This window comes from Callithrix jacchus, chromosome 8 (assembly GCF_049354715.1).
Source record: "Callithrix jacchus isolate 240 chromosome 8, calJac240_pri, whole genome shotgun sequence".
NCBI lineage: Eukaryota > Metazoa > Chordata > Mammalia > Primates > Cebidae > Callithrix > Callithrix jacchus.
In genome coordinates this window covers 10,410,419-10,437,139 of record NC_133509.1, presented here as the reverse complement: position 1 = coordinate 10,437,139, position 26,721 = coordinate 10,410,419, and the positions used below count along the sequence as shown (strand labels likewise).

At 48.3% G+C, this 26,721-nt stretch overlaps 3 protein-coding genes and 1 long non-coding RNA gene across 33 annotated transcripts in view; 2 read left to right on the top strand and 2 right to left on the bottom strand.

The window, feature by feature from the left end:
• Positions 1-8,106, top strand: part of HERC1 (HECT and RLD domain containing E3 ubiquitin protein ligase family member 1) — a 224,929-nt gene extending 216,823 nt beyond the window's left edge. For all 9 annotated transcript variants that reach the window (XM_078333326.1, XM_078333325.1, XM_078333323.1 and 6 more), the window contains 4 exons: positions 33-285; positions 748-900; positions 4,269-4,574; positions 7,456-8,106. In XM_078333326.1, coding sequence (XP_078189452.1) covers positions 33-285; positions 748-900; positions 4,269-4,574; positions 7,456-7,641 — 898 coding nt within the window. In that variant the 3' untranslated portion in view covers positions 7,642-8,106. The remainder of the gene's footprint in view (positions 1-32; positions 286-747; positions 901-4,268; positions 4,575-7,455) is intronic.
• A 332-nt stretch (positions 8,107-8,438) lies between these two features.
• Positions 8,439-26,721, top strand: part of LOC128928896 (uncharacterized) — a 35,621-nt gene continuing 17,338 nt past the window's right edge. For 2 of the 16 annotated variants that reach the window (XR_008474659.2, XR_013520713.1), the window contains exons 1-3: positions 14,826-14,942; positions 22,361-22,435; positions 25,469-25,596. This is a non-coding gene — a long non-coding RNA (uncharacterized LOC128928896). Of the gene's footprint in view, positions 8,578-14,109; positions 14,248-14,825; positions 14,943-15,527; positions 15,641-21,620; positions 21,792-22,355; positions 22,436-23,248; positions 23,382-25,468; positions 25,597-26,721 lie in introns of those variants that run through there. The other 14 variants (XR_013520709.1, XR_013520702.1, XR_013520715.1 and 11 more) reach the window with 14 other exon arrangements.
• FBXL22 (F-box and leucine rich repeat protein 22) lies at positions 14,884-18,701 on the bottom strand. 2 transcript variants are annotated; one of them, XM_035258808.3, is made up of 3 exons: positions 18,341-18,701; positions 15,510-15,712; positions 15,140-15,429 (listed from the first exon to the last, which is right to left on the bottom strand). In XM_035258808.3, exons 1-3 carry the CDS (start codon positions 18,691-18,693, stop codon positions 15,290-15,292), a joined length of 696 nt encoding a protein of 231 aa, XP_035114699.3. In that variant the 5' UTR covers positions 18,694-18,701; the 3' UTR covers positions 15,140-15,289. The 2 variants fall into 2 exon arrangements, with proteins under 2 accessions (XP_035114698.2, XP_035114699.3); XM_035258807.3 differs by lacking the exon at positions 15,510-15,712 and having other exon boundaries at positions 14,884-15,429.
• USP3 (ubiquitin specific peptidase 3) overlaps positions 25,349-26,721 on the bottom strand; it is an 83,365-nt gene continuing 81,992 nt past the window's right edge. For all 6 annotated transcript variants that reach the window (XM_054240450.2, XM_035258803.3, XM_054240451.2 and 3 more), the window contains one exon: positions 25,349-26,095. In XM_054240450.2, the coding sequence (XP_054096425.1) occupies positions 25,930-26,095 (166 nt within the window). In that variant the 3' untranslated portion in view covers positions 25,349-25,929. The remainder of the gene's footprint in view (positions 26,096-26,721) is intronic.

Here is a 26,721-nt window from a genome sequence, read left to right as displayed (position 1 = left end):
TATTGCTTGAAATATTCCCTTTAATTTTGTAGGTTCCTTTTTAACCCCTCTGCCTGCCTCGATGAACACTTAATGCAGTTTAAGTTCTTAGGAATTTTAATGGGGGTTGCCATTCGCACAAAGAAGCCTCTGGACCTCCACTTGGCCCCTCTGGTGTGGAAGCAGCTGTGCTGTGTCCCACTCACCCTGGAGGACCTGGAGGAGGTGGATCTGCTCTACGTGCAGACTCTCAACAGCATTCTTCACATTGAAGACAGTGGCATTACCGAGGAGAGTTTCCATGAGGTAATCCTGGCCAGTCTGTGTTTCTGCTGGTGTTGACTTCCTGTATGCACAGGCTAGAACGTTTCTGTGTAAAACTGAGATACAGTCTTCCACTTGCTGTCTGGCTGAACCATGCCATATCTATGCCATTGCTGCCCTCAGCTGCTCCTTCCCTATTCATTTTTTTCTGCCTGTTAGAGTGAAGAACGAAGGAAACCAAGGTGGAATGGGGGGCCTAGGGTCATCAGAGTTCAACAGGCCTGGTTTGGGAATAGGGAGATTTGGTCCCATTTTTAACTACAGCTGGCTGAGTCATCACATTCCTGCTGATCAAGTAACCTGATCAGTCCTACCTGTCTTGTTTTCCTTGTTTCTATCCTTAAAAATTGTGAGTTTGTTATTGCTGTGCTATATTTATGTGTAAAATCCTTTTTGCTGTCATTTCTACCATGTAATAAAAATTCTTTTTTCTTCTGTTCTTAGATGATTCCTCTTGATTCTTTTGTTGGCCAGAGTGCTGATGGCAAAATGGTTCCTATAATCCCTGGTGGAAATAGTATCCCACTCACGTTTTCCAATAGGAAGGAATATGTGGAGAGGGCCATTGAATATCGACTTCATGAGATGGACCGACAGGTGAGATGAAGTGTCTTGGGAGGTACACATGAATGCTTCTCTCCAAATGAGAGCTGACTGGTTGTGCCAACATCTGCTAGTATGCATTTACTTTGTTGATTCTTCTGTGTGTATGTATATATTTATTTTAATTAATTTACTTATCTATTTTTGAGACAGCATCTCACTCTATTGCCCAGGCTAGAGTGCAGTCGTGTGATCTCAGCTCACTGCAACTTCTCCCTCCTGGGTTCAAGTGATTCTTTGGCCTCAGTGTCCCCAGTAGCTGGGACTACAGGCACGTGTCACCATGCCCAGCTAATTTTTTTATTTTTTGGTAGAGACAGGGTTTTGCCATGTTAGCCAGGCTCATTTCGAACTCCGCCTACCTCAGCTTCCCAAAGTGCTTAGATTATAGGCGTGAGCCACCGCATCTGGTGATTGCTTTGTATTTATATTTTGAACTCTATTCAGAGACTTCTCAGGCCTTCTTCTCCTTATTGAATGCCTTAAATCAGTTGTGAATTGGTCTTTGGTTGGACTGAGACCAAGGTTTCATCTGGCATTCAGACCTTGTCTTCTTACTCCTCTTTAGTTCTATTTGTCCTCATGTCTTACTGCTTCCTAACTCAGTGTCCTCACTCTAGTTGGGTTAGTCAGGGCCCACATAAATGAACCCTCAAATGCTGGTCTTGTGATCTTACATTGATTTCCCTTTCCCTGTCCTGCCTCTGTTCTTTAAGTCTCAAAACATACCACATACTTTTTTTTTTTTGAGGAGTCTTGCTCTGTTGCCCAGGCTGGAGTGCAGTGGTGCGATCTCAGCTCACTGCAACCTCCACCTCTTGGGTTTAAGTGATTCTTCTGCCTCAGCCTCTCAAGTAGCTGGGACTACCAGCTGCTTGTGTGTCACCATGCCCAGCTATTTTTTTTTTTTTTTTTTTTTTTTAGTAGAGGTGGGGTTTCACCATATTAGCCAGGCTAATCTCGAACTCCTGACCTCATTATGCGCCCGCCTCGGCCTCCCAAAGTGCTGAGATTACAGGTGTGAGCCACCATGCCTGGCCGAGGTATCACATATTTCTATGTTGTGGTCTAAGAATTAGGCCCCAGAGTTTAGGTCTTGTTTCTTCAGTTAGCTTGTAAGACATTGAATGAAGAATACATTTTCTATTCCATTTGAGTTATCCTTGTTCTGTGCTGACAGGTAAGTAAGCATTTAATAAATAATGGGAGTGTGAATGAGTGACTACAGAAATATCATGTCCAAAAGTCGTTCCTTTCATAATACAATCAGTAGCCATTTCAATAGTCCTCTGTTTGCAGAATATGTTGGGGTCTTCTCAAGAGCTGGACCCAGGCTGTGAAGCTGTAGAAGTTTAGTAATTTGAAGGTTATATATTCTGTACCCCTTACTCCTGGCTCCTGCCTACACTTTGGATTTGGGCCAAGTCCAGTCAGAAAGATGATAACTTTAGCTTAGCGAAGTTGGGTCTTGTCTGTGATGCTGATTACACAGCTAGGAATTAGTATTTGTCTCCACTTCATGAATATTTTTAATCCTCAGAGAATAAATAACTGACTAGAAATGTATTGATAACCTCCTGCAGGCCAGCCATGGTGCTCGGTACTCTTGCGTGCTGTTTTTCCCATAGTTACTCTGTGAGGTAACCGTTTCACAGAAGAAAGCACTGAGTGCCCACATCAGAGCCAAGCCCCATACCAGGCTCCAAGGTGGTGTCCAGACTCTTCTGAGGTCCCTTCTTCTGAGGATTGGATAGATACTCTTTCTCCACAGCTGTGCTCTGCTCCACCTTGGCTTTGTTCTATTCTTAGTAACAAGCCTTTCTTCTTCCACTTCCTCTTCATCTCTTAGAACTGAGTGTTTATCCCATAGCTGTTCTCAGTTGTCCCTCTGCCATCTCCAAGCAGCCAGCCCCATGCCTCAGCCTAATTTCTTTTCAAGACAACCTTTGTTTTGTATTTCACCAAGCATAACAGCTTGTTTGTTCATTTTTGTTTTCGTTTGGCAGACTGTGGTGGGGTATTATCTTTACTATCAGTAGAGACTGCTTTCACTGCCAATCCCTGATCCTTATGGGACAACCTTAGTACCAGTTTTTTATTATTTTATTTTTAAGAGAGGGTCTTGCTCTGTCACCCAGGCTGGAGTGCAGTGGCACAATGATAGCTCACTGCAGCCTTGGACTCCTGGGCTCCAGGGATCTCCTGCCTTAGCCTCCCAAGGAGCTGGGATGACAGGGCAAGCCACTGATTGCACTTGGCTCAGTTTTTTTAATAATAAATTGTGTTATGTATATTTAAAGTATACATATGATAATATAGGGTATGCATATAGATAGTAAAAAAGTTGCTATAGTGAAGCAAATTAACAAACCCATCACCTCACATAGTTACTCACTTCCTTGAGGGTATGGTCCCTATTCAGATTCTCAGACTTTTTAAATGGTAGATGGTTTTGAGTTGGCCAAGAGCAAAGACGTATTTATGAAACAAACCTGGAACAGTGGTGAGTCTGTGTAGGGTATGCACTACTGTATAGTCTTGGAGGAGATGTTTTTCTAAATAGGCTGTCAAGGCAGCCCCTGGTTGCATCCTACTTAGCACTCCCCAACTTTCCCATGCCCAGCACTGTGATGCTAAGATAACAGAGCAGGGTGGAATTACCCAGTCACATAGAATTTCATATAGTTGCTCATATAAAATTCTCATCAAAGCCATGTGAGAGCAGCAATATCTGCTTTTTTCAGATGGAAAAATTAAGAGAGTTAGTAATTGGTGGAGCTGGGATTTAGAACCCAAGTCTCTTGACTAAGCTCTTTGCCTTTTCAATTGCCTTCCTAAAGGACTTCCCCTTTTTACTTCCTTCTTTGTACTTTCAGATTTTTTTACAATGAGCACAAATAATTTTTACAAAAAGGATACAACTATTTTCAAAAGACAAATTTAAATTTAAAAAACAGTAGACAGCTAGATGAGTCCCCCAAGAGCTTCTTACGTTTATGAGGTGAAGTGTCCACACATGCAGAGTTTGACAGCACATGGCTACATGTGATTAGGAATATGAGTGAGTGGGGCTGGCATCAGGGAGGGCTGGAATTTGTAATGGAGGGAAGGCAGGTTCCTAAATTGGACTTGAACTAGAACCAGGAGTATAAGAATCCCACAAAAGGGAGAGATTCTAACAAGGGTTCAGAGGCAGGGAGGGTGGGCAGTTTTCACTGACTCTCATGCCTGGAGGTCTGAGAAACAAGTAGAGGGTCTGGGGAGCAGATAAGCAGGCAGCAGGAGGCACCCCGCCCCACAGGGCCCATGGCGGTGCCAAGTTCATGCACACTCATTGAATGAGCAACCTCTCCCGGGAGCAGGTGGCTGCAGTCCGAGAAGGGATGTCCTGGATTGTTCCTGTGCCGCTGCTGTCCCTTCTCACAGCAAAACAGCTGGAGCAGATGGTGTGTGGGATGCCTGAGATCTCTGTAGAAGTCTTGAAGAAAGTGGTACGGTACCGCGAGGTAGACGAGCAGCATCAGCTGGTGCAGTGGTTCTGGCACACACTGGAAGAGTTCTCCAATGAGGAGCGGGTGCTTTTCATGAGGTTTGTGTCAGGAAGATCTCGACTACCAGCCAACACTGCTGACATTTCTCAGAGATTTCAGATCATGAAGGTTGATAGGGTAAGTCAGCTGGTTTTTCCTTTGTAGTGTCTGCCTTACACTTCCTTGTTGTTGTCTTACTCTGTGGCCCAGGCTGGAATTAACGCCACCACGGCCAGCTAATTTTTTTGTATATTTTGGTAGAGATGGGGTTTCTCCATGTTGGCCAGGCAGGTCTTGAACTCCTGACCGCAGGTGATCTGCCCACCTCAGCCTCCCAAAGTGCTGGGATTACAGGCATGAGCCAACACGCCTGGCCCTCTGCCCCGTGTTGCTTTTATGTTGGGGAAACAAAACTGTGACCCTCAATTAGGCCTGCTGATTCATGCTTAATACTTGTAATTTCCAGAGTAATGAAAAAATCAAGGAGTAAAATTTGTTTAGTAACATCATTTAGCTTCAGTGGGAAAAGTCCTAAGTGGATGTAGAGAGGCTATTACACCCAGCAACCTTCCCTAAGTCTTCTAGCATCTTCTTGAGTTAAAGCTGAACTTGACCAGAGGGATAGTTAAACTGCCTTTTCCTGCACTAAGACATGGCCTTGTTTGTTTTCTTGAAGATATTAACCATTAACTGGTGGGTGTACCCCAGTAGGAAGCCAGAGATGCAGGGAGCAATGATAACACTGTGCTCTTGCCTGCGTGGTGTGCATTGTGGGGCAGGCAGGGCTGTGTCTCTGCCATCTGATGAAAGACCCCAGCTACAGAGCCCCGGCCCAGCTGCCATTTTGACAGATGGCTTAGGAATAAGAGGGCTTAGAGTCTGAAATGCACACTGCTGCCAGAGTCATCCTTCTTAAGCACCCATCTGATCATGTCACTCTGCTCCTTTCAGGCCTTTCAGAGACCCCCTGTGTTGACTTTGGAATAAATGCCAAAGGCGTTAACTGCCTTAAACACTTCCATAGTCCGGCGTCTGCTCCACTTTCTGATGTTACGTCTTGACAGTTCTCATGTTCTGGTTATAATGGGCTGCTTGCCTTTTTCCCCGGTAGACCAGGCTGTTTAAAATTCTGTGTTTTTATGTAAGCTGTTCCCTCTGCTTTAGTAAGTCCTCCCTCACACCCCTTTCCATCTCTGGCAAGCACTTACTCATCCCACAAGCCCAGTGCCAGTCATCTCCAGGAACCCTTCATAGGTGCTTTCCTGGAGTGCCCCTACCATTCCTGAAGGCAGAGCTATCCAGACTCCTCTCCACCTCCTCAACACTGGGTACAGCCCTCAAACCAAAAACTTAACTGCATTAAGTGAGGAGTGCCTCTCTTCCCTGTCTCTATCCCCACTCTTCAGAAGACCCCTCTCCCATATGAGCTGGGAAGTTGTCTGAGCAGGACCCATGATGTTTGTTCAGAAAACAGTAAGGGAAGTGGGGCTTCTTCACACACAGGCCCTTCCTGCCAGCTTAAGTGTCTGGCTTTGTGGTGTTTTTCTAGTAGCTACTCCTGGAGTTGCTGTGGCCAAAGCTATTCTGCCTCCTGAGGCTGCAGGTGCCCCTGTGCTGCCTCCTGAGGCTGCAGGTGTGGCTACTCTGCTCCTGGGCTAGGCTTGCTGGAGAAGCCACCTGCAGGACGGGTTATAAAAAGAGCCTTTCCATAAGTTTTCTGCATGAGTTGCCAAGAACTATAAGTTGTAAATCTGTTTTGTTGCTTCAGAGCAGTGGGGGAGGAGGAAATGGCTTATTTCTATTCAGCTCTGGAAACAATCCTTGCCTTATATCAGTCTTGGGCTACCCTTGCCTTTCTAGGAGTTAATCCACCACTAATCTCCAGCCTCAGGGTTGTCAGCCTCAGTAACTGACTACAAAGACGTTTCCTTTGTGGCTTTTAGATCATTTCTGCAGTACCCACGTTTAAGTCATCAGAGCCACCTAGTGGCACCTCGCTTCCTTGCTGCTTTCAGTTTTTCTGCATTGGAGCTCTGAAGTCATCCATCACTGGCTCTGGTGCATTTGGGCTGCTGGGCTGTCCCTCTCCCATTGCAGGGCAAGTGGCTTACCTAGGTGTGGGGCTCTGGGGAGAAGGGCTGATTTCAAGAGGATGCCGAGTGAGAGAAGACAGGTTCATTTTTTTTTTTTTAATTAAGCAAACCTTTTAAAATTTTATAAAAACAGTATAATGTCATTACTGTTATTACAAATTGTTTAGGAAATAGTTGTTTGCAAGGAGAGATAAGGAACATATATAATTCTGTCTCTCCAGTAGTAGCCATTTTTACCTTTGTGAAATTCCTCGTGGTCTTTGTCTCAGTTGTACAAATTTTTACATGATGTATCTAGAATTTTTTCTGCCTTTTTTTAACCTCCTGAACAGTTTTCTGTTTTGCTGCTAGTCATCATAATTATAATTTTAAATGATGTATCATCATCAGTTAAATGGATGGACTGGGGTTTAATTGACTGCCCCTTCCTTAAGCTGTGCGAGGCAGCCATGGGGCCTGCAAAGGAGGTAGAATATACACGAGGAGGAGGCAAAGAGGCTCCCAAAGCTGGCTGCATCTCACAGTTGTTCTTTCCATTCTGCCTGCTCTGTTGGGGGATCTCTGCACCCTCTTGGTGGATGGGTACGAGGGACAGGTGCCCTCTTACTACACTCTCACCCTCTTCCAGGCACTGTGCACAGTGTGTTCTTTCAAGCAGTCCTGCCAGTCAGGGCTCCTCCTCACTTTACACACACAAGCATTGGAGAAGGTGAGGAAAGGAAGGAACATTTTTACCCAGAGCCTTGAGGGCCTATGGGGCAGTAGGGCCCCTGCTCATTCTATCTGGCCCAGTCTCTGTGTCCACTTGACTTAACCATGCGGCCATGTTAATTCCATCTTGAAGGCAGAGAGAGGTCATGTGCAGCCCTATTCCCCCGTATGGCACTCTGATGTCCCCAGTCATGGCTCTGGGTCTCTCTCCACAGCCTTACGACAGTCTGCCTACCTCACAGACCTGCTTCTTCCAGCTGAGGCTGCCCCCGTACTCCAGCCAGCTGGTCATGGCTGAGCGCCTGCGCTATGCCATCAACAACTGCCGCTCAATCGACATGGACAACTACATGCTCTCGAGAAACGTGGACAACGCCGAGGGCTCCGACACTGACTACTGACCACACGGGTGCTCTCACCCTCCCTTTCTTCCCTCAATAATGCTCACTTCTGATTTGATGTTGATATACTTTATGGTAACTACATAGATGTTTTAGGAACATAAACCAACATTATAAACAGTGGCCACATCCTTTACTCTAAATGTAACAAAGAAATTAGATGTTTTTATTTTTCTGTGATTGTACAAAAACAAAAAACAAAAATGAAGTGCTCTCAGTCAGGTTTTTTCCTTCATATTTTTGGTCAATTTTGATAAGTTTGCATGAAACCATTTTGGTGCATTTTTAGTTGGGAATGGTACATTTTTGTAGACCCATCCAGTGAACATGAAATTGTACATTGTGTATAATTGTTCATTAGAAAGGACAGTTTTACATGAATATTCATATATTTATTTTGTTTTAATTTGAATTGCCTGTTCAGGGTTCCTTATGCAGAGAAATAAAGCAGATTCAGGAATTGGAGCGTGGCTGTTGGTGTTGCTTCCTGCGGAGCCTCTGACTGGGAATTGCCATGGAGGCAGACATTAGCCCAGAACAGAATGAGTTTCCAGGCCTGTCTTGCTCTGATGGCTTTTTGACACATTCAGAAACATTCCTTTACATTGAGGGTGGGCTTCACTTGGAAATTACATGTGGTTCTAGGATACCCCTGTGGGTTGGAAGCCCCTGTGTTCCATTGCTCTTCTGTCATCCTGGGTCTCTCTCACTTTGTTCCCTCAGCTGCTCCGCCCTTGTCAGCATCACCCTTCCTTCTCTGGACAGTCCCAGCATACCTAATGTGGGGTGCAACTCTACCAGACAAGGAGGAAGAAGACTACAGTAATGCCGCCTGGCCCTTCCTATGAAGAACCTACAAAGACAAAATGAGCACGTGATGGAATGAAAACAGGGCAGCTGACAGCATGTTCCCGTGGGAGGGCAGCCAAGTGGAAGGTGTTACAGAAAGGCCGGCTACTGCGAGCAGGCACTTAGCATGTATAAATGAGTGAATAAGTGGATGAATGTGCCAGTCGACGTGAGAACTGATGAGTGGCTCTCATATCCTTGAATGATGGAATTATGCAGAGGGCTGGGGAAGGGGTTACATTCTTGGTGCTCAAATCCAGCCGCCCCTGCAGGCCCTCAGTGCTGGTATGTGTCAGCAGTGTCAGGGTGAAAGTGTGTTTCTGGGGGAAGGGGCCACCTTGAGAGTAGCTGGGAGGGCTCTGGCTTCTTGGAGTGTGCGCAGGAAGAGGGGAGGCCTGTGGACAGCTTGTCTCCCTCACCTGCAGCAAGTTCATGCCACGAGCTGCTCCCACTGGACTTCCTGGACAGGGTCTTTACCGACAGCCAGCCCTCTGCAGGCGGTTGTTTTCCACAAGGAAGATAGAAGGTAAATGTTTTCAAAGAGAAATCGAAAGAAAAATATAGCTTTGCCAGCTAAGATAATATGGTAAATGGATCTTTCCTAGTGAGAATACCTAATAATATTTAGAATGGTGACTTCTTTGTGTTATTTTTAAAAAGGCTTCAACTACAATTGGGTCTCAGAGGGAGATCACAGCTTTTGGGGAAACCCCAGGAGTTCTGGGTAAAGATGAACCTTTAATACTAAGAGCGTAGTCAGTAGCATTGTTGAAGGGCTCTGGGCTTGTAGTCTTTCTGCTGGGGTTGGAAAGACCCTGCCTGGGACTCTGGACCAGGAGAGAATTCTTCTAAGAAAAGAAAGGCATCTGTGCTTCCAAGATCCTGGATGATCCAGGAGAGGCCTCTTAGGGTCTTCTGAGCCGCTTCCTACGTCCCTCTTGCTGAGCTGGGCTGAGGACATGCAGAGCAAAGGATACATCTGCAGTCTCTAAATTCAAAATAACACCTCATCCTGTGCCGCTGCCACGGTTTGCTCTGGACTGAGAAGCAGGAGCACCCCTAGAAGGCCAGCACTGTGGTTGCAGGTTCTGGGCTCAGGGCTAAGAGACAACTGCTCAGGTTTGCCCCTGTGAGAGGAATTGGCACATGGGCAAACCTGTGTGAGAGTGCTGTGGGTTTTTTTTTTTTTTTTTTTTTTTTTTTTGAGACGGAGTTTCGCTCTTGTTACCCAGGCTGGAGTGCAATGGCGCAATCTCGGCTCACCGCAACCTCCGTCTCCTGGGTTCAGGCAATTCTCCTGCCTCAGCCTCCTGAGTAGCTGGGATTACAGGCACACGCCACCATGCCCAGCTAATTTTTTGTATTTTTAGTAGAGACGGGGTTTCACCATGTTGACCAGGATGGTCTCGATCTCTTGACCTCATGATCTGCCCGCTTCGGCCTCCCAAAGTGCTGGGATTACAGGCGTGAGCCACCACGCCTGGCCGACAGTGCCGTGGTTTTATAACACACACTATTTCTTTGCCAGAAATTTGTTATTCCCTTGTTGTCTTGACTATTCATTTTTGCAGAGACAAGGTCTCACTGTGTTTCCCAGGCTGGTCTGGAACTCCTGGCCTCAAGCAGTCCTTCCACCATGACCTCCCAAAGTGCTGGGATTACAGGCATCAGCCACTGTGCCCCACCTCTCTTGACTTTTTGAAAAATCTGGAAGAGGGGGAAGCACAAGTCCCTGATCTGAGGAGCTGCAGTGGACCTGATGCAGGTGCTTTCCTTGGTTCACTTGCAGCCCTTAGAGAGGCTTAGGCAGTTTTTGTTTGCTGGCCTCATTCACTTAACAATTACTTGCAGTTTTTAAGACCCTTAACAGTCTCAAGGAAACTTTGACTGTCAGTTTTTAAAATTTAAGATTTCTCCAGACATCTTTCAAAGTATGGCTTGTTCTGGGCCTCCTAGCTTTGCGGCCTTTGCCCAGGACTTCTGGCCAGATGAAACCTTCATCTGGTGAGCTTGGGTTTCAGCCAAAAGCAGATCTTAGGCATTGAATCCTAGAGCTGAAGGGAAAGTCTCGAAGGGGTCAGATGATGTCTGCCTGTATAAACCAAGAATCCAAGATCAGGAGAGGGAAAGCTGGATCACAGGTACACCCTGGCTGGAACTGGGAGTCTCTGCTTTCTGTCAGGGTGCCATGGTAGAGCCAGGGGGCGCTCAGTCACTTCCCTTCCAAACACTCATCCTGTGCAGAAACAGGCCAGTGTGTCCCTGCAAGACAAGGCTGAGCGCACCACCTCCTGACCTAAGGGCCCGTGCCCCTGGTCTCTCTGCTCGCCCTGGGGCTCCTGTGCAGAGCAGCGCAACGTGGTAACAGGCCAGCCTCCAGCCAGGGCTCAGTGTCCTGCCCTAGCGCTGAGGTTCTGTTCTCTCCCAAGCACCTATTCCTCCTGCACGTGACCATTCGCTGCCTTGGCCAAACCTTTGAAAAAGGTAGCATTCCCAGAGTTGAGGGGCATCTGTGATCTGATTGAGGCCGTGAGGGCATAGATAATCCCAAGCCATCTCTGGGTGGCTTGAGAACACAATCAGGCTCCCGTCAGCCCTGGCTCACCCTTCCTTGGATATGCCTTGGGCTTCCTGACCTTTGCCTTTTCTGTGCCATGCCTGCCATTGGGAACATCCTCCTTAGAGTTGGAATCTGTGGGAACTGGGGTCAGCCCACAGGCCCAGCTCAAAAGCTCTGTCTGCCACAAAGCATGCCTGGCTTACCCACAGATAGACCTGGCTTACTGCTTCCCAGTGCCTGGGACTTGTAGGTTGTGCCAGGCTCTCGGCTTTTCTAGCCCCTCATGAATATGAAGATACCTTCCCCTATCCCTGACTTCCAGGCCCTGCATATTTAGATATAATCTTATAACAATGTCACAGAGAGGGTATTGGTCCCATTTTACAAATAAACTGAAGCTCAGAGAGGTCATATCTTGTCAAAAGCTATGACAGCAAAGCTTGGAGATTGCTCAAGAGCACCCCTCAAGCTCAGCTGCATGTCTTCCAACTAGGGCTGAGTTCATTACGTAGGACCTGGCTCAATGCATGCACAATACCCAGTAAATGCTTGTGAGATGAATTCGTTGGTGGATTAATTTAGCCTGCAGGACCCTTTGTTCTATGCTAACCTGGGTCTAAAAGGGTTTTTCTTTTTTTACTTTTTAATTTATGGGGGAAGGGGCACAGAGCTTCCATGCCTTCCCTGGGTATGCTACCCTCTAGGAACCTCCATGCCTGTAGCTCTCTGGAAGCTACAAAAGTGGTGTTTTAGATTAAGTGTGGTATTGCACTCTGTTAAGTGCTTTGCTCATGTGTGGTGATGGTGAACAGTGACTGTTAGAAGGTAGAGTGGAGAGCCATGTGTCTCCATCAGTGCCCACCTTCTGGGGGCACCTGAAGTGACCCTTCACTTTCAGAACCCAAAGCTCCTCTGGCTTAGGTGGGGGCCAGTTTGGATCCTAGAAACAGCACTGGACACAACTGCGAGCCCTGCTTGAGTTCTGTGATCACAATGCCTTGGGATGCAAGGGGGTTAACGGGCATTGGAGGGTTAACCTGGGAACTTAACCTTCATCTACAAAAGAGCTTCCATGGGAAAAGGAGGCCTTCAGGGAATGCAGATTACCCCATTCTAGCTCAACCTACAGTGACCTCTGCTTTACATAGTCTATCATGACCCTTATAAGAACCCCAAAAGCAAGGTTCCCTTGTTATCCTTAGTACTCAGATAAGAAAACTGAGGTTTGGAGAGGGCCTTCTGTCTCTGGTAACAGGGTTAGAAAGTGAGGGAAATGGGACGGAAACCCAGATCCATTAGATCCTGAAGCCAGGTTCCTGTTGTTCTCCAGGCTAAGTCACCAATTTAGGACAAATAGGACATGCTGGGAATCAGGGTTTATTGGAGATGATGGAAGCAAACCACTCGGGTGTAAGTGGCTTTGCTGTAGACAAACATTCAACCCCCTGGAAGCCTGAGCTTGCTTTCAACAGTGTTCAGAGTAACCGGAGAAAAATTCATTCCCAACAAGGCCTCTCCAGAGTGCAAAGCAGTGGTGGGCAAACTGGGAAGTCACCCAGAAGCAGCCTGGGTCTCACAGGCTAGTAGGAGGGTCCTGCCACTCCACTGCAGCTGCTGGTGTGACAGAGCTGGCTCTCCCAACACAGGGATTAGAAGAGATGATTCTGGCCAGGGCTTACTGTGGCTACCGTTTCTGGAGTAAGCACTGCCCTAGCCAGGGGCCCTTCAGCAGTCCCGGGAGGACTTGGGATAGGACAGGGTGCTGGTTGCCTGTTCACCTATCCTGCCTGGCAAAAAAATCCAGTGCCCCTGGGACTTTACCTACCATCTGTGCATAGGGCCCTGGTTCTTGTTGGGAGTAGGTTGGGCTGAGGGGGAACCTTCATCTCTCATTTCATCCTCACATCGATCTGTCCATTCACCTCTACTTCTATCCCTTACTGTACCTGAACGAAACAGGTGCAGATGCTTGAATTAACAAGAGCGAGGTCTGGTAATAAAATGAAATTTATTACCCAAGCTAGAAAAGGGGGAAGTAGTCGGATTGCTCTTTAAAGTAACTGCCTCAGTTTTTAGGGGGGGGGAAGTTTTTAGGGGTTTTAAAAGGAAAGACTTGATAAGGAAGGTGTACAAGAACTGGGTTGAGTATGATGTCTGTTTTGTTCTCGTGGCTATCTTGGGTTTCAGTCCACCTGGACCTCAGATTGACGATATTTTAACAATGGCCAGGTGGTTAATTAGCCATTTTGAAGTAATTTTTGGAGGTTTACAGCTGGGTCTCCAGACTTAAGATTAGCTTGTGAAACTTCTAAGATGTGACATAATTAGATAGTAGCGTACAGTTAAATGCAAAGGGGGCATATATGGTGAGAAAAGGGAGGGACATGGAGTCGATTTTAAGGCTGAGGATCGGCTTTTGCAGTTGCCTCAAGGTTGTATCTTGAAATCCAAGAGAAAGGGAAAAAAAGTTTAAAATGCATGTTGGAGTTAATCTGCAGGCTACATCGCTTCTCTGAGTATCTGCTGCTCTCCCTCCTCATTCACGCTGCTCCAGCCACTCTGACCTCGTTGTTCCCCTAACATACGAGCCACACCTGTAGCCCGCGGCCTCTGCACTGATGGTTCCTCTGCCAGGAGTGTCTTCCTTCCACATGGCTTGCTTGCTTGGCTCTCTGGGGCTTTTATGTCTCAAATGTCATCTCAATGAAGCTTACATTGGTCAACCCTTTCTCAGAGGCTTCACTCCACTCCCCAATCTCTTGCCAGCAATCCCTGATAGCCCTTACAGCCTGCACTTTCTTCCATAATAATTTCTACCTTCTTGCATACCAGTTACCTGTTGTCTCACCCCCGCTAGAACGTAAGCTTGATGAGAACAGAATTTGTCTTTTTCCTTGCTGTTCCCCTGTTTGAGCAATGAATTAAGAAACCTGTGAGTAGGGATCAAGCTCCTCTTTCACACCTGGTCTTAGATGGGCGAAGAACTTTATCACAGCTGGGGCTGGGTGGAGCCGGAGCGTGAGCAGCGCCACAGTGCTCCCCGCCTCTTCCACCCACCCAGAATTCTCCGCAGGGACCCAGGACCAGGCGGCTGCCAGGAGGCGAGAGCCTTCACTAAATGTGGGACGTCAGTCACTACAGCCCTGAAATTGAAATGGGAAGTCCAGGCTTGTGCTCACGTCCAGCAAATCCAACAGGTGAAAATCTAGCTTGTCATTAGCTTATAATGGTTCCATTATCAAAAGCTTAGCCAAGGCTGCTGCTTTTGTTTTTAAATATTTAGTTTGAGGTTTTTTTGTTTTTCCAAATCATTTCTTTTCCCGTTATGAGATGAGAACAGTAGAAAATATGGGTAACTATACAGTTTATGTAAGAATTCAACAACTGGGAGAGAATTTTCTACAATCGCTAGTGCACTCACTCGGGAAACTCATCTGCCCCAGCAAAGGCGAGCAGGCAAGCGCGCGCGGGGGCAAACCGCAGGGAGGGGCACCCCACTTTCCCTCCTCCTGCTTCACTGAGATCACTACTGGGGGCCCTGGAGGCGACGGACCCCAGGACACTCCGGGAGCCGGCTGGGTCTCGAGGGGTCGCTCTGCCCGGAGGCTCTCCAGGCCCCTGCGCACGGCAGCCCTGGCCTCTCTCACCCCCGCGCGCAAGCCCGGCGAGCTCCGAGTGGTGAGGCCCTCCCCACCGAGGTGATTTCCACCCAACCGCGAGCAGAGTCCCCGAGGACGGCGAGGTGCCTCCCGCCGCCGTTGGGGGCGCACCGCACAGAGCTGGGGCGAAAGCTAGAGGGGAAAGGCGGTGGTGCTGAGTGAGAACCAGCCGAGTCTTTTCCAAACATCCATTTAATCTTGCATTCATCCTGGGTATAAAGTCTTAACGTGAGGTAGGCATTGTTATCCCCGCTGTGCAGACGGGGAAACTGAGGCTCAGAAGATGCGGTGCTGGTCTGAAAGGTGGAAGAGCTGGGGTCGAAACCAGGACGGTATGGGGCTGCGCTCCTTCCCCGGGGGCCGCGGCGGGGCGGTATCTAGCGTTGCAGCAGCTTGCCGAAGGCCGCGGCGGGCGCGCGCGGGCGCGGGGGTTGGTCGGGCAGCATGGCGGCGCTGTGCTCGGCGTGCAGGGCCAGGCGCGGGCACGCGGCGCGCAGGCGGCGCAGGCCGGCCGCGCTCACGTTGCGGCAGAAGTCCACGTGCAGCGTCTGCAGCGCGCGCCCGTCCGCTGCCACGGCCGCTAGCGTTCGGTTGGTGACGCGCGCGCAATTCTCCAGGCGCAGTGCGCGCAGGCGTGGGCAGCAGCGGAGCAGGCGCGCCAGGCAGTCGTCGGTGACGTGGCCGCAGCCCGACAGAGTGACGGACGCCAGATTGGGGCACCTGTGGGAAAAGGGCGTTGACCCGGGGCCCACTGGTTGAAGCCACCCAACCGCCCCGGGGGACTGGGCGTATTTATTTACCGAGGACTCGGGCCTTGCGAAGTGAAGACACTTGGCTGCGACGACTCGCAGGGTTCCAAGTCAGCTTTCTGGCCGGCCCATTTTCCCTGCCCTTTCTGCCCCTGCGTCTCAGCATACCTTCATCTACGTGGGTTCGTGGCTCGTAGCCTGGGGAGCCCCTAGTGGGAAAGCTCCGACCCCGGCTCAGCAGAGTCCTGGGGCGGCTGTGGACAGAGGGAATGGCCGGTTTCAGGAGCCACAGTCCTTGTCTCTTTGTTTAGCTACGGACGTGCTGGCTTGCAGGGGAGCGGTGCATGGCCACTGCTCCAGTCTAGCTTCAAGTTGAGGCCCCTGCATGTACCGGCGGGACGTGAGCGGGAAGAGGGATCTGTTCCTTGGAGGTGGCTTAGTGACGGGACCATGCCAACCCTCGAGGTGGTGGGAGCAGGCGTCAGCATTGAGTCTGGATTCAGCTTAGTTGACTAGAGCTGTTCCTGCCTCCCCTGGGGCACCAGCCTGGAAAAGGGCAGGAATCGGAGGCAGCTAGAGGCAGGCCCTGAGCAGGTACAGTCAGGGACACCCAGGTTGCTTGCCCAGAAAGCTTGGGGGACCCACTTTTGCCGCCTCATCAGCCCTTCCCAGCGAGAAAAGATCTTGAGCAAAGTTCGACTTGGCTTATCGCCACGTCAGTCACTCCCAGAACCTTGCTTTCCTCTGCGTGGGGGGAATAACGTCTACCGTTGGGGTTGTGAGGAGCCTGCAGCGGGGCCCTCCAAAGGCAGTCATAATGCGTGGCACTAGGCACTTCCAGTTCAGAAGGACCTACTCATGGGCCCAGGGGGCTTGGCTCTCTGCAGCAAGGAGGAGCTGGAGTCTGGTCTGGGGAAGCGTTTCCCTTTCCCAGCCAGCCGCCTCTGCAGCTCCGTGACTGCCCCCGCTGGGCCAGCTGAGCTCCTTGGTGCCTGGGTTGGGAAGTAAGGAACTGAAACACGCTCGGCCCAGCCAGGTTTCACACAGAGCCTAGGCCTCCTTCAGGATCATGTGCCTTCGTTCCTCACCCATTCAACCTCTACACCTGCAGTTTTGTTAATGAGGAAAGTGGCCCAGGGAGCCCAAGTGACTGGCCTGTGATTTATTCACGGACCCGGCACTGTCTGAACCTTGCTGGGTGTCACTTCCTCATCTGTCAAGTGGGAGGAATTGTTACCTTCAAGGTGGTTATAAGGATTAGGTGTTTAAGCCTCAAAGGTGTTGGGTGATCGTTTCCCTAAGAACCTTTTGAATAATTCTGATGCAGGGGGTAAAAAAAAAAAGCCGACTCTCCCCTGCCCAGCTATCCTCAGCCATTCCTCCCAACCTGAGCTGAGTGCCAGAAGAACCAGATTCAGTAGAAGTTCATCAGTGCCTACTGTGTGCCAGGTGCCACTGTGTCATTTAATCCTCTTACCCTGCGTATAAGGACAATTTAGCACATTTTACAGAAGAAATGAGGTTGCAAGAGTTTAGATATTGGAACTGGTGTCACATGGTTGGATGCACTGGGCAACTCAGCAGAGAGCCCTGATAGCAAAGCCCTTTGCTTTTTATGTGACAGCGGGGCCCTTCGCGTGACCAGTACAGAGGCCTGGGAGGTCCACTCCACACCTCGCAGATTTGGGACATGAAGCTCAGTTTTCATAGAGTAAGAATAGAACAACTTCAGGAAGCGTTCTGCTGTGCGCCTGCCCCCATCCTCAATATCACTCTCTAGTCTGATTCCTGGGCCTTGTTCAGCCTGTCAAAATGGCCTTGTCCAGCCAGGACCCAGCCCCAAGTCCATCTTCTGTTTCCTTCCTACCAGCTCAAAAGAAAGGTGGGGTCACTATGCTGTTTCCTTCTACTCCTGTTGTGCTGCCAGCAAATAGCAGCTGTGAACTTGGGTGGCAGTAAACTGGCTGAGCTTAGTTTTCCATGGACAGCCAGGCCCAGTTTAAATGATGGAGGGGGTGTTTTTCCTTAAAGGGAGCACAGGACTGGCAGAAGCTCAGGGAGAGGCTGGTTGAGTACCTTCTGTTCTTGCCTGGGCGGATCTACCCATGAGGCTGGGATGATGGAGGGATCCTGGCCTGGTCTGTGTGTGGGGTGGGGTTAGCAGATACACACACGAGATGTATTTGGGACATACACTAAAAAAAAAAAAATTCACTGTTTATTTGAAATTCACATTTAACTGGACAGCCTATATATTTGCTAAAATCTGGCGACCCTAGACTGTGGGCAAATCTCACCACCTCATGGAGCATTAGTTTGCCAATTTAAAAAATTAGGCTAAGCCACCCTCCCTAGGAATACTGTGTAAATCAGTAATTCATCTTCTCCAGGAGTCTGGTTTGGCTAAGCTGACCACGCACCCTGGCTCCTCCGCCTCTCCTTCCTCTGCAGCGTCTCCCAGGCCTCAGGGGCTGTTTGCTAGGCCTAATGGAGGGGTGAGCTGATGGCTGTATCTGGTAGCCTTTTCCCAGAGCCTGACCTTGAAATCCAGGCCCAGATGGACCCACCCAGCACTTAATGACTGCCAGGGAGGACAGCTGCCTGAAGGGCAGGGACAACTGAGGCCCCACTTCTTGGTGTTTGCATGAAGCAGCTCAAGGACCTGTGAGGCTGAGAGGATTAGCAGTGGTTTCCCTCAGGATTGTATCTGTCTCCTGGAGACCATGTTTTGGGTGGGCCTGGATGTCTGCCTTGGGCCTAGTTTGAGGCACTCCCAAGGCGGAGCCATCTTGGTCTCGTAATTTGCTCTTGCCTCCCCCCTCCCCCAAGAGGGAAGCCAGAGCTAGCGGGGCCAGCACTGCTCAGGAGGCAAGGTGGCCTACCTGTCGCACACCCGGAGGAGGAAATCATTGACTAGGCTCTCGTGCCGGCTGCAGATACTCCTCTGGAAGGCACTCTTGAGCCAGTCCTCAATGCTGCACACCTGCACACGGCTGGAGTGCCAGCAGATGGAGAGGCTGCGGAGAGCAGGGCCCAGGAGGAAGTTGTCCTTCTGGAGTTCAGTGAGGGAACGGAAGTGCAGTAGGGACCAGAGTGTGGGGTCCTCAAACACCTCGCGGAGCTGAGGGCAGGTCCTGGCTAGGCTCTTCCTGCTGTCCTTGTCTAGGAAGGAGAAGAGGTGCAGCAGGCACTCCCGGTTGAGCTGGGTTATGTGCATGGTGAGCAGCAACCACATGTGACTGCGACTGCAGCTAGGGGACGGGCTGACCTGCCTCCTCTCCTCCCCAGTTCTGGGCTGCCAGTGGACATATATGGTTGAGGAATGGTGTTTATTTTTGGCTAACTGGTGCTGAAGCTCTGTGGAGGGGTGAGGGAAGAAATGGCAGGACCCAGACATACGTGCAGCGGTCTGTGGTCGGCTTATGTTCAGAGGGATTGAAAGTCCTGGCAGAAAAGCAGCCTATTGAAGTTACTTTCCTTAAAAGGGATTTCTTTTCCCTTTAGCTGACAATGGTGTTTAGCAGCGAGCACTTTTGGCTTCTCCCAAGGCGTTTTCATTGGGAGGCCGTGGCCAGGCCAGCTCTGTCTGGGTTTGCAGTCCCTGCTCACAGGGAAGGAGTCTAACTGTAAATGTTAATGGTTTTGATTTTCTGGTACATCAGTGTGAATCTTTTGCTTCATCCTTAGTAGGAAGAAGCCTGTTGTGTGTGAAGGGTGAAGGGAGACAGCTGTGAGTTCTGTGCTGTAGGAGGAGTCCTTGGCTGATGCCTCATTCCTGTTGTTTTTGTGCCTTAGAAGAATGGTCTCCAGGCTAGGCTGGTCGACCTTCAAGTCCCACTGCCCTCTTCTAGGCAGGGGGATTTTCCTGGGCTTGATCAACAGCTAGACTTTTTACCCTGAGTTGTTTATAAAAGATTTTACTGAAGTAGCTTCTTTCCAGAGTTGTGTTTTATTGGTTTGGTGGGTTTTTTGTAGTTTCGGCCAAGCAGTACTATGGGTAACCCCATATAGGCACCGAGGAATGAGAGCTAAGCAGAACCCTGGCACAGTTAGGGCCTGAGGAATATCTCACTTTATAGTGTTGCTACTCAGCTATTTCCTTTTATATAATCCTTTACATAATCATATATTAGTTTATAGAAATAGGGCTTGAAGAATCCCTTTATATATTCCTCTATATGTAATCATGTAATAGTTGATAGTATGAGTGCCTAAAGAATATTTCCCTACATATATACCTCTAATTATATCTTAGTTCATAATTGGAGGAATGCCTAGAGTGGACACAGTACAGAGCATGAATTAAGGAATAAGCAGCTTATAATCAGAGGAATGCCTAGAGCAGACACAGTGCAGAGCATGATTTAAGGGAAAAACAGTTATACCAGGACAAGAATCCATGGCCCAGGTGGTAGCATTCAGTATCATAAAGATACTCGCTGTATGGCAGGCTTGGGGCGAGAACCCCTCCCTCCTGATAAAGGAGTTGTAGGACCTTGCTCCAGTTCTTGTGGAAGGCTGCCCTCAGAACGGCAATCCACCTTGGTGACTGTGAACTTTATCAGCTCTTGCTACTGTGCTGCTTGAAAAGCATCTTCCCATAGAACCCATTGGAAGCTGCCAGAAGGTGGCAGTGACCCTGACAGCTGTGTCACTGCTGTGTGACTTAAAGCATCCTCCTATAAATCTTCTTAGAAGTAGTTTGCCCATAGAAGTATTGCACGCTGCACCCTCTTCACTGCGCATGGCCCACCTTCAAACCTCGGTGACCTAAAGGGGGTGAACCCCTTACTGTGCATGGCCCTTGCCTTCCTGGGAACGGACCCCTTGCTGTGCACTGTCCACCTGCTGGCCTAGGTGACCTAATGGGGGTGGACCCCATGTTCTATTGCTCACGACCCTATCACTATCCTTAAAGATGATTTCACTCACTGCCCCGCCCCCTAACCTATACACAATGCTCACGCTTCTGGACATTCGGGGCCTCGCCTGACTGCTTATAGGTGATGTGTCCCCCCCCCCCCCGAGCCCAGCTGTGTTTTTCTTGTACTTCTGTGTCCTCTTTATTTCTCAGATCCTGCGCCTCAGCACGGCATAAGGCTCACCCCACGACCCTGTGGGGCACTCAGCCTTACATCTGGCTCCCAACATGCCCTACACAGTACTGAGTATGTCTGTGTTTTAAATTGAAGCTTACTTGGCTTTAATTTTCCCACCCATACGGCGTTCTACTTTATATAACCTGTATTTCCCAAAATGTCAAGATGGATGAGGTAGCTCTTAATGTGAAACTGCTTGAAACAATTTTAAGTTCAATATTTTAGACCGTGTTTGCCTTTAAGCTGACCACAAACCATCCGCTCTGAGTGCCCTCCATCCCCTCTTGGAGAAACCAGTGGACCACCCCGCAGTCTCTGACTCCACTCTGGACAAGTTTTCTGGAGGTAGTGTCGGTGACGTTCTCTCTTCCTGGGTACTCAAAGCCTCGCGATATGGCAGACCCTTTTCCTGATGCTGCTTCACTCCCAAACCTAGCCCCATCCTTAACTTCTCTGCCTTGAATCCCTGGCATCGTTCTTTGGTTTGCTTGCGGGATGCTGATACGGTGCACCTGTGTAGGCCACATTCTCCCTAGGCAAGAGGGGGTACCCAGGAGAGAACGGTTTGCCTCTGCCAGCCCAGGGACCGCCACCTCAGTGGTTGCTTTTGTTTGTTCTCCCATTTGGAATAAGAGGAAATGGGAATCCTTTTGGATTTTCCATGGTCAGGGCTGGCGCAGCTTTGCCTTTAGAGGCAACAGGCAATCAAGCAAAGAAGGAGGTAGCCATTGTGGTCAGTGCCTTTCCTGAGAAGCCAGCCTCAGCTGGTCCCCCGTGTCTCCATTACTCCACCATGCCAACATGAAGAGCAATGGGGGGATTCTCTAAAACAGACCAAGGAACAGTCAAAAGGAAGCATTTCTCAAGGAAGGGGAGCCAGCCACTGCTATTCCAAGCTCATCAATTTAGTTCTAAATTAGCGCTGACATTCTGTCCAGGTGTACTGCTTCACTTAAGATGTATGCTGCAATGCCACACAGGTGGTGTGATTAGAAAGCCATGTTATCTCCACTTTCTCCCCTGTCCTCCTCAAACAAATGCTTTTTGGATGGTTGACCCTTAGGAATAGGGGTTTTTTCATCTTCTTGCAAGACAAGAGTGGTAATTGTGCCTTCCACTAAGAGTCACTGTGCTTCAGTATGGCTTCCAAGCTGCACTGCTGCAGCCCTGCTGGAATGGCAGAAGATTGGCAGGGAAGAACATTTGAAGGCTTGACCCTCTGTTCTTCCTCCAGGTAGGCTGCAGGAAGCATCCTGGACTACTGGGGCCCGGGGCTGGCGCGGGGGGCTGGGGATGTGCTCCTGCCTGCTGCAGAGGCTCTGCCCCTTTGGCCTTCTCTGGAGCTATGCTATTTGGCGGCAGCGACAGCAACCACACAGCCTCTGAGTAGCACAGCTGCCAAGAGAGTATGTGCCCCATGGAACAAGGATGCAGAACAATCTGAGCTGCAGCCATCTGTGTCTTCAACTTTAGAAGACTGACAAGACCAGGCAAATGAAGAATGTGGTTCTGTGTGCAGGAGGCATGGGGGCAGAGGTGTCTACAGGAACCTACTGTGAGCAGGGGTTTAACAGCACTTACTTGCCTGTTTTTACCCTAAAAGATGACCAGCATCCTTTGCTCAGAGCCCCAATACTGGTGCCTCAGGGTAGAGTCTAGATCTAAAGGGGAGGGAGGGGGCCTCCTTTTTGTAAGATGAGTAGTTACGAGAGACTGAGAAGGATTTCACTGGGTAAGGGTCAGTGGGACCTCAGGCACCTGACTGCAGGCACTAATCTCCTGGCCATCACTTTGCCAGTACAGGTTACTTCATCCTGGCCGAGGTACAGCAGCGCCAGATCGTGGGGATTCTGTTGACTGAGAAGGCCCACAGCTTGAGTAAGTACATCATGATTTATGTGGCTCCACTGAAAAAAGGTGTTAAGAAATGAGTCAAAAGTAAAGAGAACAGACTTTTAATGTTACTTTTTAAAAGTTCAGGTTGGTGAAGCAGAAAAGGGATGTGATTACAACTTAAATGAATCAGTCACTTGCACAGTTAAACAATCCTCTTGGCATCGTACAAACTGGGTTTTAATGGCAAATGATGACATCACAGCATGACCAATGCTCATGGAAGGCAGTCTAGAGTCCATCATGCTCACACCTGAGGGGGAAGGCCCTGCACCCACTGACGAGACGCAGAGACCTTGGACTACAGACACCAATGCCCACTCCTTACTCACCTTCCCGTGGCTACTCTCAGTCACCTGGGACCCAGGCCTTGGCTGCAGGAACACACTTTTTCCCATGGGCTTTTCCAGGGCCCAAGTGAAGAGGCCACTTCAGCAGCAGAGGTTACAGCAGAGAGTTTAGGGGCTGGTGGAGGTTAAAGTGGGATAAGTGTATCTAAATAGACTTATGTACACTAAACCAATGAAGGAGAGGTTTGGCTTTAAGAAATAAATATGTCCCCAACCCCAGAAACCAAGCTGCTGAGTAGGTTCCACAGGCGAGATACACATTCGACACTCACCCCGGGCCAGTACACTTGCCTGGTTTAATTCTAGTACATTTGTCATCACTACACACTGAGTAGAATACAGTGGATAAGCAGGTTTCTCCACCATGGAGAGAGATTTGTGTTGCCACAAACTGTTTCTATCACCCACCTGTGTGGGAGGACTTCTGAGAAAGTTTTCTTGTTCCAAGGAGCCATGTGACTCAGTGAGAGGCCCTGCCTCAGCAGAAGCTCTGAGCAAGAAGCCACATACATGCTGGAGACAACATGGCACAAGGGAAAAGCCCTGGAGCGCACAAAAGATCAGCTTTTGAAATAGGTCTGGTAAGGCTACACAGTTAAAAATTAAAATAGGATTAGGCACATTTACATCACTGGTGTTCACGTGCACAATTCAGATGGGTCCAATCACTTTTCTCAACAACCTTCATGATACCATCCAGGCGTTTCTGTTCAAGGAAAACCAAACAGAGAAGACATGTTCATCTCCCAAGCCAGCAGCATCCCCGTCTGAAGGCCACTCTGCCCGACAGAGTAGTCAGGTTCCATTTGCTATAAAAATACAGCTGCTTTCACCATCAACTCCGCCCGGGCCTATACGGTTTTAAGTTATAACAGCTGCCCATTCAGAGAGACTGAAGAGCGAAGTATCAGTGTTAGAAGTTACAGCTCTCTACCTTCTAAGCCAAAGAGCCTGGATTCATAGGAAATTCAAAGGGAACTCACATTTCAGGTTCAATTAGATGTGGTGATGTACTGATAGATCAGCTGGAACTGTCATTTTTGTAGCTCGGAAACTCATCAAATAGCAGTTTCATACAGTTTAACCTAATATAATTTAGCATTGTGAATTAATTTAAGCACACATTTCCCTATGACCTTTTAGGACTCTAAATTGTAAGATGTAAACACGATGGCAAAGCTTTATTCTTTGGAGTGAAAATGTAGGCCAGCACTGTCTTACGCCACATGTGGTGTGAAGTACTTGAAAGGTACTGAGTGTAACTGAAGGAACTGAGTCTGATTTAAATTTCAATAACCACATGTAGCTAGGAGGCATAGTATTGGAGGATATACGTTTATACATAATTGTAAGTTGCTCCTTGTTAAAGTGTTTAGCCAATATGCTCTGGGAAGATATGGGATTTATCCAGTTAATATTACAATGGAAATGGAGCTACACCTGCTCCTACAACTTCAGATATCCAACCTGAGGGAGAGCCACCAGACTGGTTTTTTGTTTTTGAGACAGTGTGTCGCTCTGTTGCCCAGGCTGGAGTGCAATGGCACCATCTCGGCTCACTGCAACCTCCGCCTCCTGGGTTCAGACGATTATCCTGCCTCAGACTCTTGAGTAGCTGGGACTACAGGCACCTGCCACCATGCCTGGCTAATTTTTTTAATTTTAGTAGAGATGGGGTTTCACCACATTGGCCAGGCTGGTCTCGAACTCCTGACCTCGTGATCCACCCACCTCAGCCTCCCAAAGTGCTGGTATTACAGGTGTGAGCCACCACACCCAGCCCACCAGACTGTTTTTACATTCATAAGCTTAAAAACATCTTGACCATTTTTCTTTTTTAATAGAACAGTCTGGGCATTGTGGCTTATGCCTATAATCTCAGCACTTTGGGAGGCTGAGGCGGGTGGAGCACCTGAGGTCAGGAGTTTAAGACCAGCCTGGTCAATACGGTGAAACCCTGTCTCTACTAAAAATAAAAAATATTAGTGGGTGTGATGGTGGGTGCCTGTAATCCCAGCTACTCGGGAGCTGAGGCAGGAGAATTGCTTGAACCTGGGAGGCGGAGATTGCAGTGAGCCAACATGGTGCCATTACACTCCAGCCTGGGCAACATAAGGAGACTCTTGCTCAATAAGAAAAACTAAACAACGAAAACTACTTACTCAAAATGAGATTGTTTTCAACTTGTTCTGCTATCAGGATAGGCCAATGAGGGGTGTTAAAACCCAGAGGAGCAAAGACTAAATTTCCTCCTGCGGAAGCAGACTCCCCTGGTGATAAACTGAAATGCAGGTGATGATTCAAGTACATACCACAGGTTCACACCTCAGACTAAGGTACCAAAAAAGCACTAAGTCTAAAATGGACACGCGGTGACTTCCAGTGCTACAGCCAAGGAGAAGGAGGCCGATGCCGTGGCTTTACCTCACTAGGTAACACCTATACCGTTAGTGATGTTTTTTAAACATTAAATGTATTTGGTCTTTACTCCCATCTTACCTCCCCACAAACAAGTATGCCTCAAAGCCAAGAAAGCGTAATTCTTGTATTTGCAGGACAGGTACAACCGAACCAACAAATTTATTTAGTTAGTGCTGATAAATAGCAGCCTTGAGACAAGCAGTAATTACCTGGTCTACTTAATGATGCCCTCTGTTATCTCTTACAGGCCAAAAGAATGATTGCTCAGCAGTCACTGTGAAATTTCGTGGGCAACAAGTTAAGTGCACACATGATCCTTGATTTAGAGTCAACCTGATCTCCATTACAGCTGTGAAAATCTTGCTTTCAGCAAGTGTGAGTATCAAAAGCATTGATGTAAATGTGCCTCAAAGTGAGAACTGAAAACATTAACATAAAAAAGTCAATAGGACTACGTTCTTCAAACTACATATAAAAACTGAATTATTACAACTAAAGCAGCAAATCAAAGCGTCTGCTGAGGTTTTCTGGTAGAACAACAACAAAATTAGTTGGTGCCCATGTTCAGTAAGTCACTACCACTGACAAAACTAAACCCAAAATAGGAAATTGAAAAGTGCATAATGAAATTAATCTTGGATCAAGTATTTGTGGAAAACTGGAAATGTTTCTCCGGTATGGTTGATGAATGAGGATTAGGAGGAGGTACTAAAGTTTATCTGATCCAGCTTTGGCCTGGCGTTCCACGTAGAACAGGATGTAGGCCTTTGCCTTCACCACAGTCTCCTCATCAGTCACTGTTACAGTACTGTCATTGAAGTGGAACCAGCGGCCTTCATGGGCTGCATATGCTGTGTAATGTCCAGAACCAACCCTGTAAAGAAAAGGCAAAAGACCAAAGAAAACCTCAGAAATCACAAAAGGATCTGTACAACTATATCATGTTAGATTTAAATTTCAGTAGGTAAAGAATACATCCCAGACTTTTAGTTTAAACTCATGTTTTTACCTTCCTCCAAACTGACCAGAAATTGAGGCTTTGCTAGAACACAAAGCAGATGGTCCTGGACTAATGGAGGAAACGGAGATGAGGAACTCTCAACCTAACAAGCATAGGTCAGGGCCTATGGAAACATGGAGTACCAGAATCTTAGGAAAAAAAACTAAGCTTAACAAAGAACAGCACACTTCTCTGATACCGTGCTCACTGGGGCTCTTCCCTGTCAGCATGAGCTACCCACTCATACATAGAACCTAGAGTCAGGCCTGCAGGTAGAACAGACCTTTGTAACTGCCAGGAAAACCCTGTTTAAACAATAAAGATTCATGTCATCATTTACAATGATTCAGAATAAACTACCAACACCAAATTTTAAAAATACTTAAGCCTTTGCAGTCCTACAAAATCACATTTTTGAGAAGAAATACTAGGAAGAACAAGTAAAGCAATGAACCCTGAGGAACTGAATGCAGGAAACCAAAGAGAGCTTTCACATTTTT

Bases quoted from the DNA above. Each gene is read 5' to 3' on its own strand.
- FBXL22 (XM_035258807.3), bottom strand. From the start codon at position 18,693: ATGTGGTTGCTGCTCACCATGCACATAACCCAGCTCAACCGGGAGTGC. The intron at 15,430-18,340 runs GTAGGCCACCTT...CTTTTCCCACAG, and splicing joins CTCCTCCGGGTGTGCGACAG to GTGCCCCAATCTGGCGTCCG.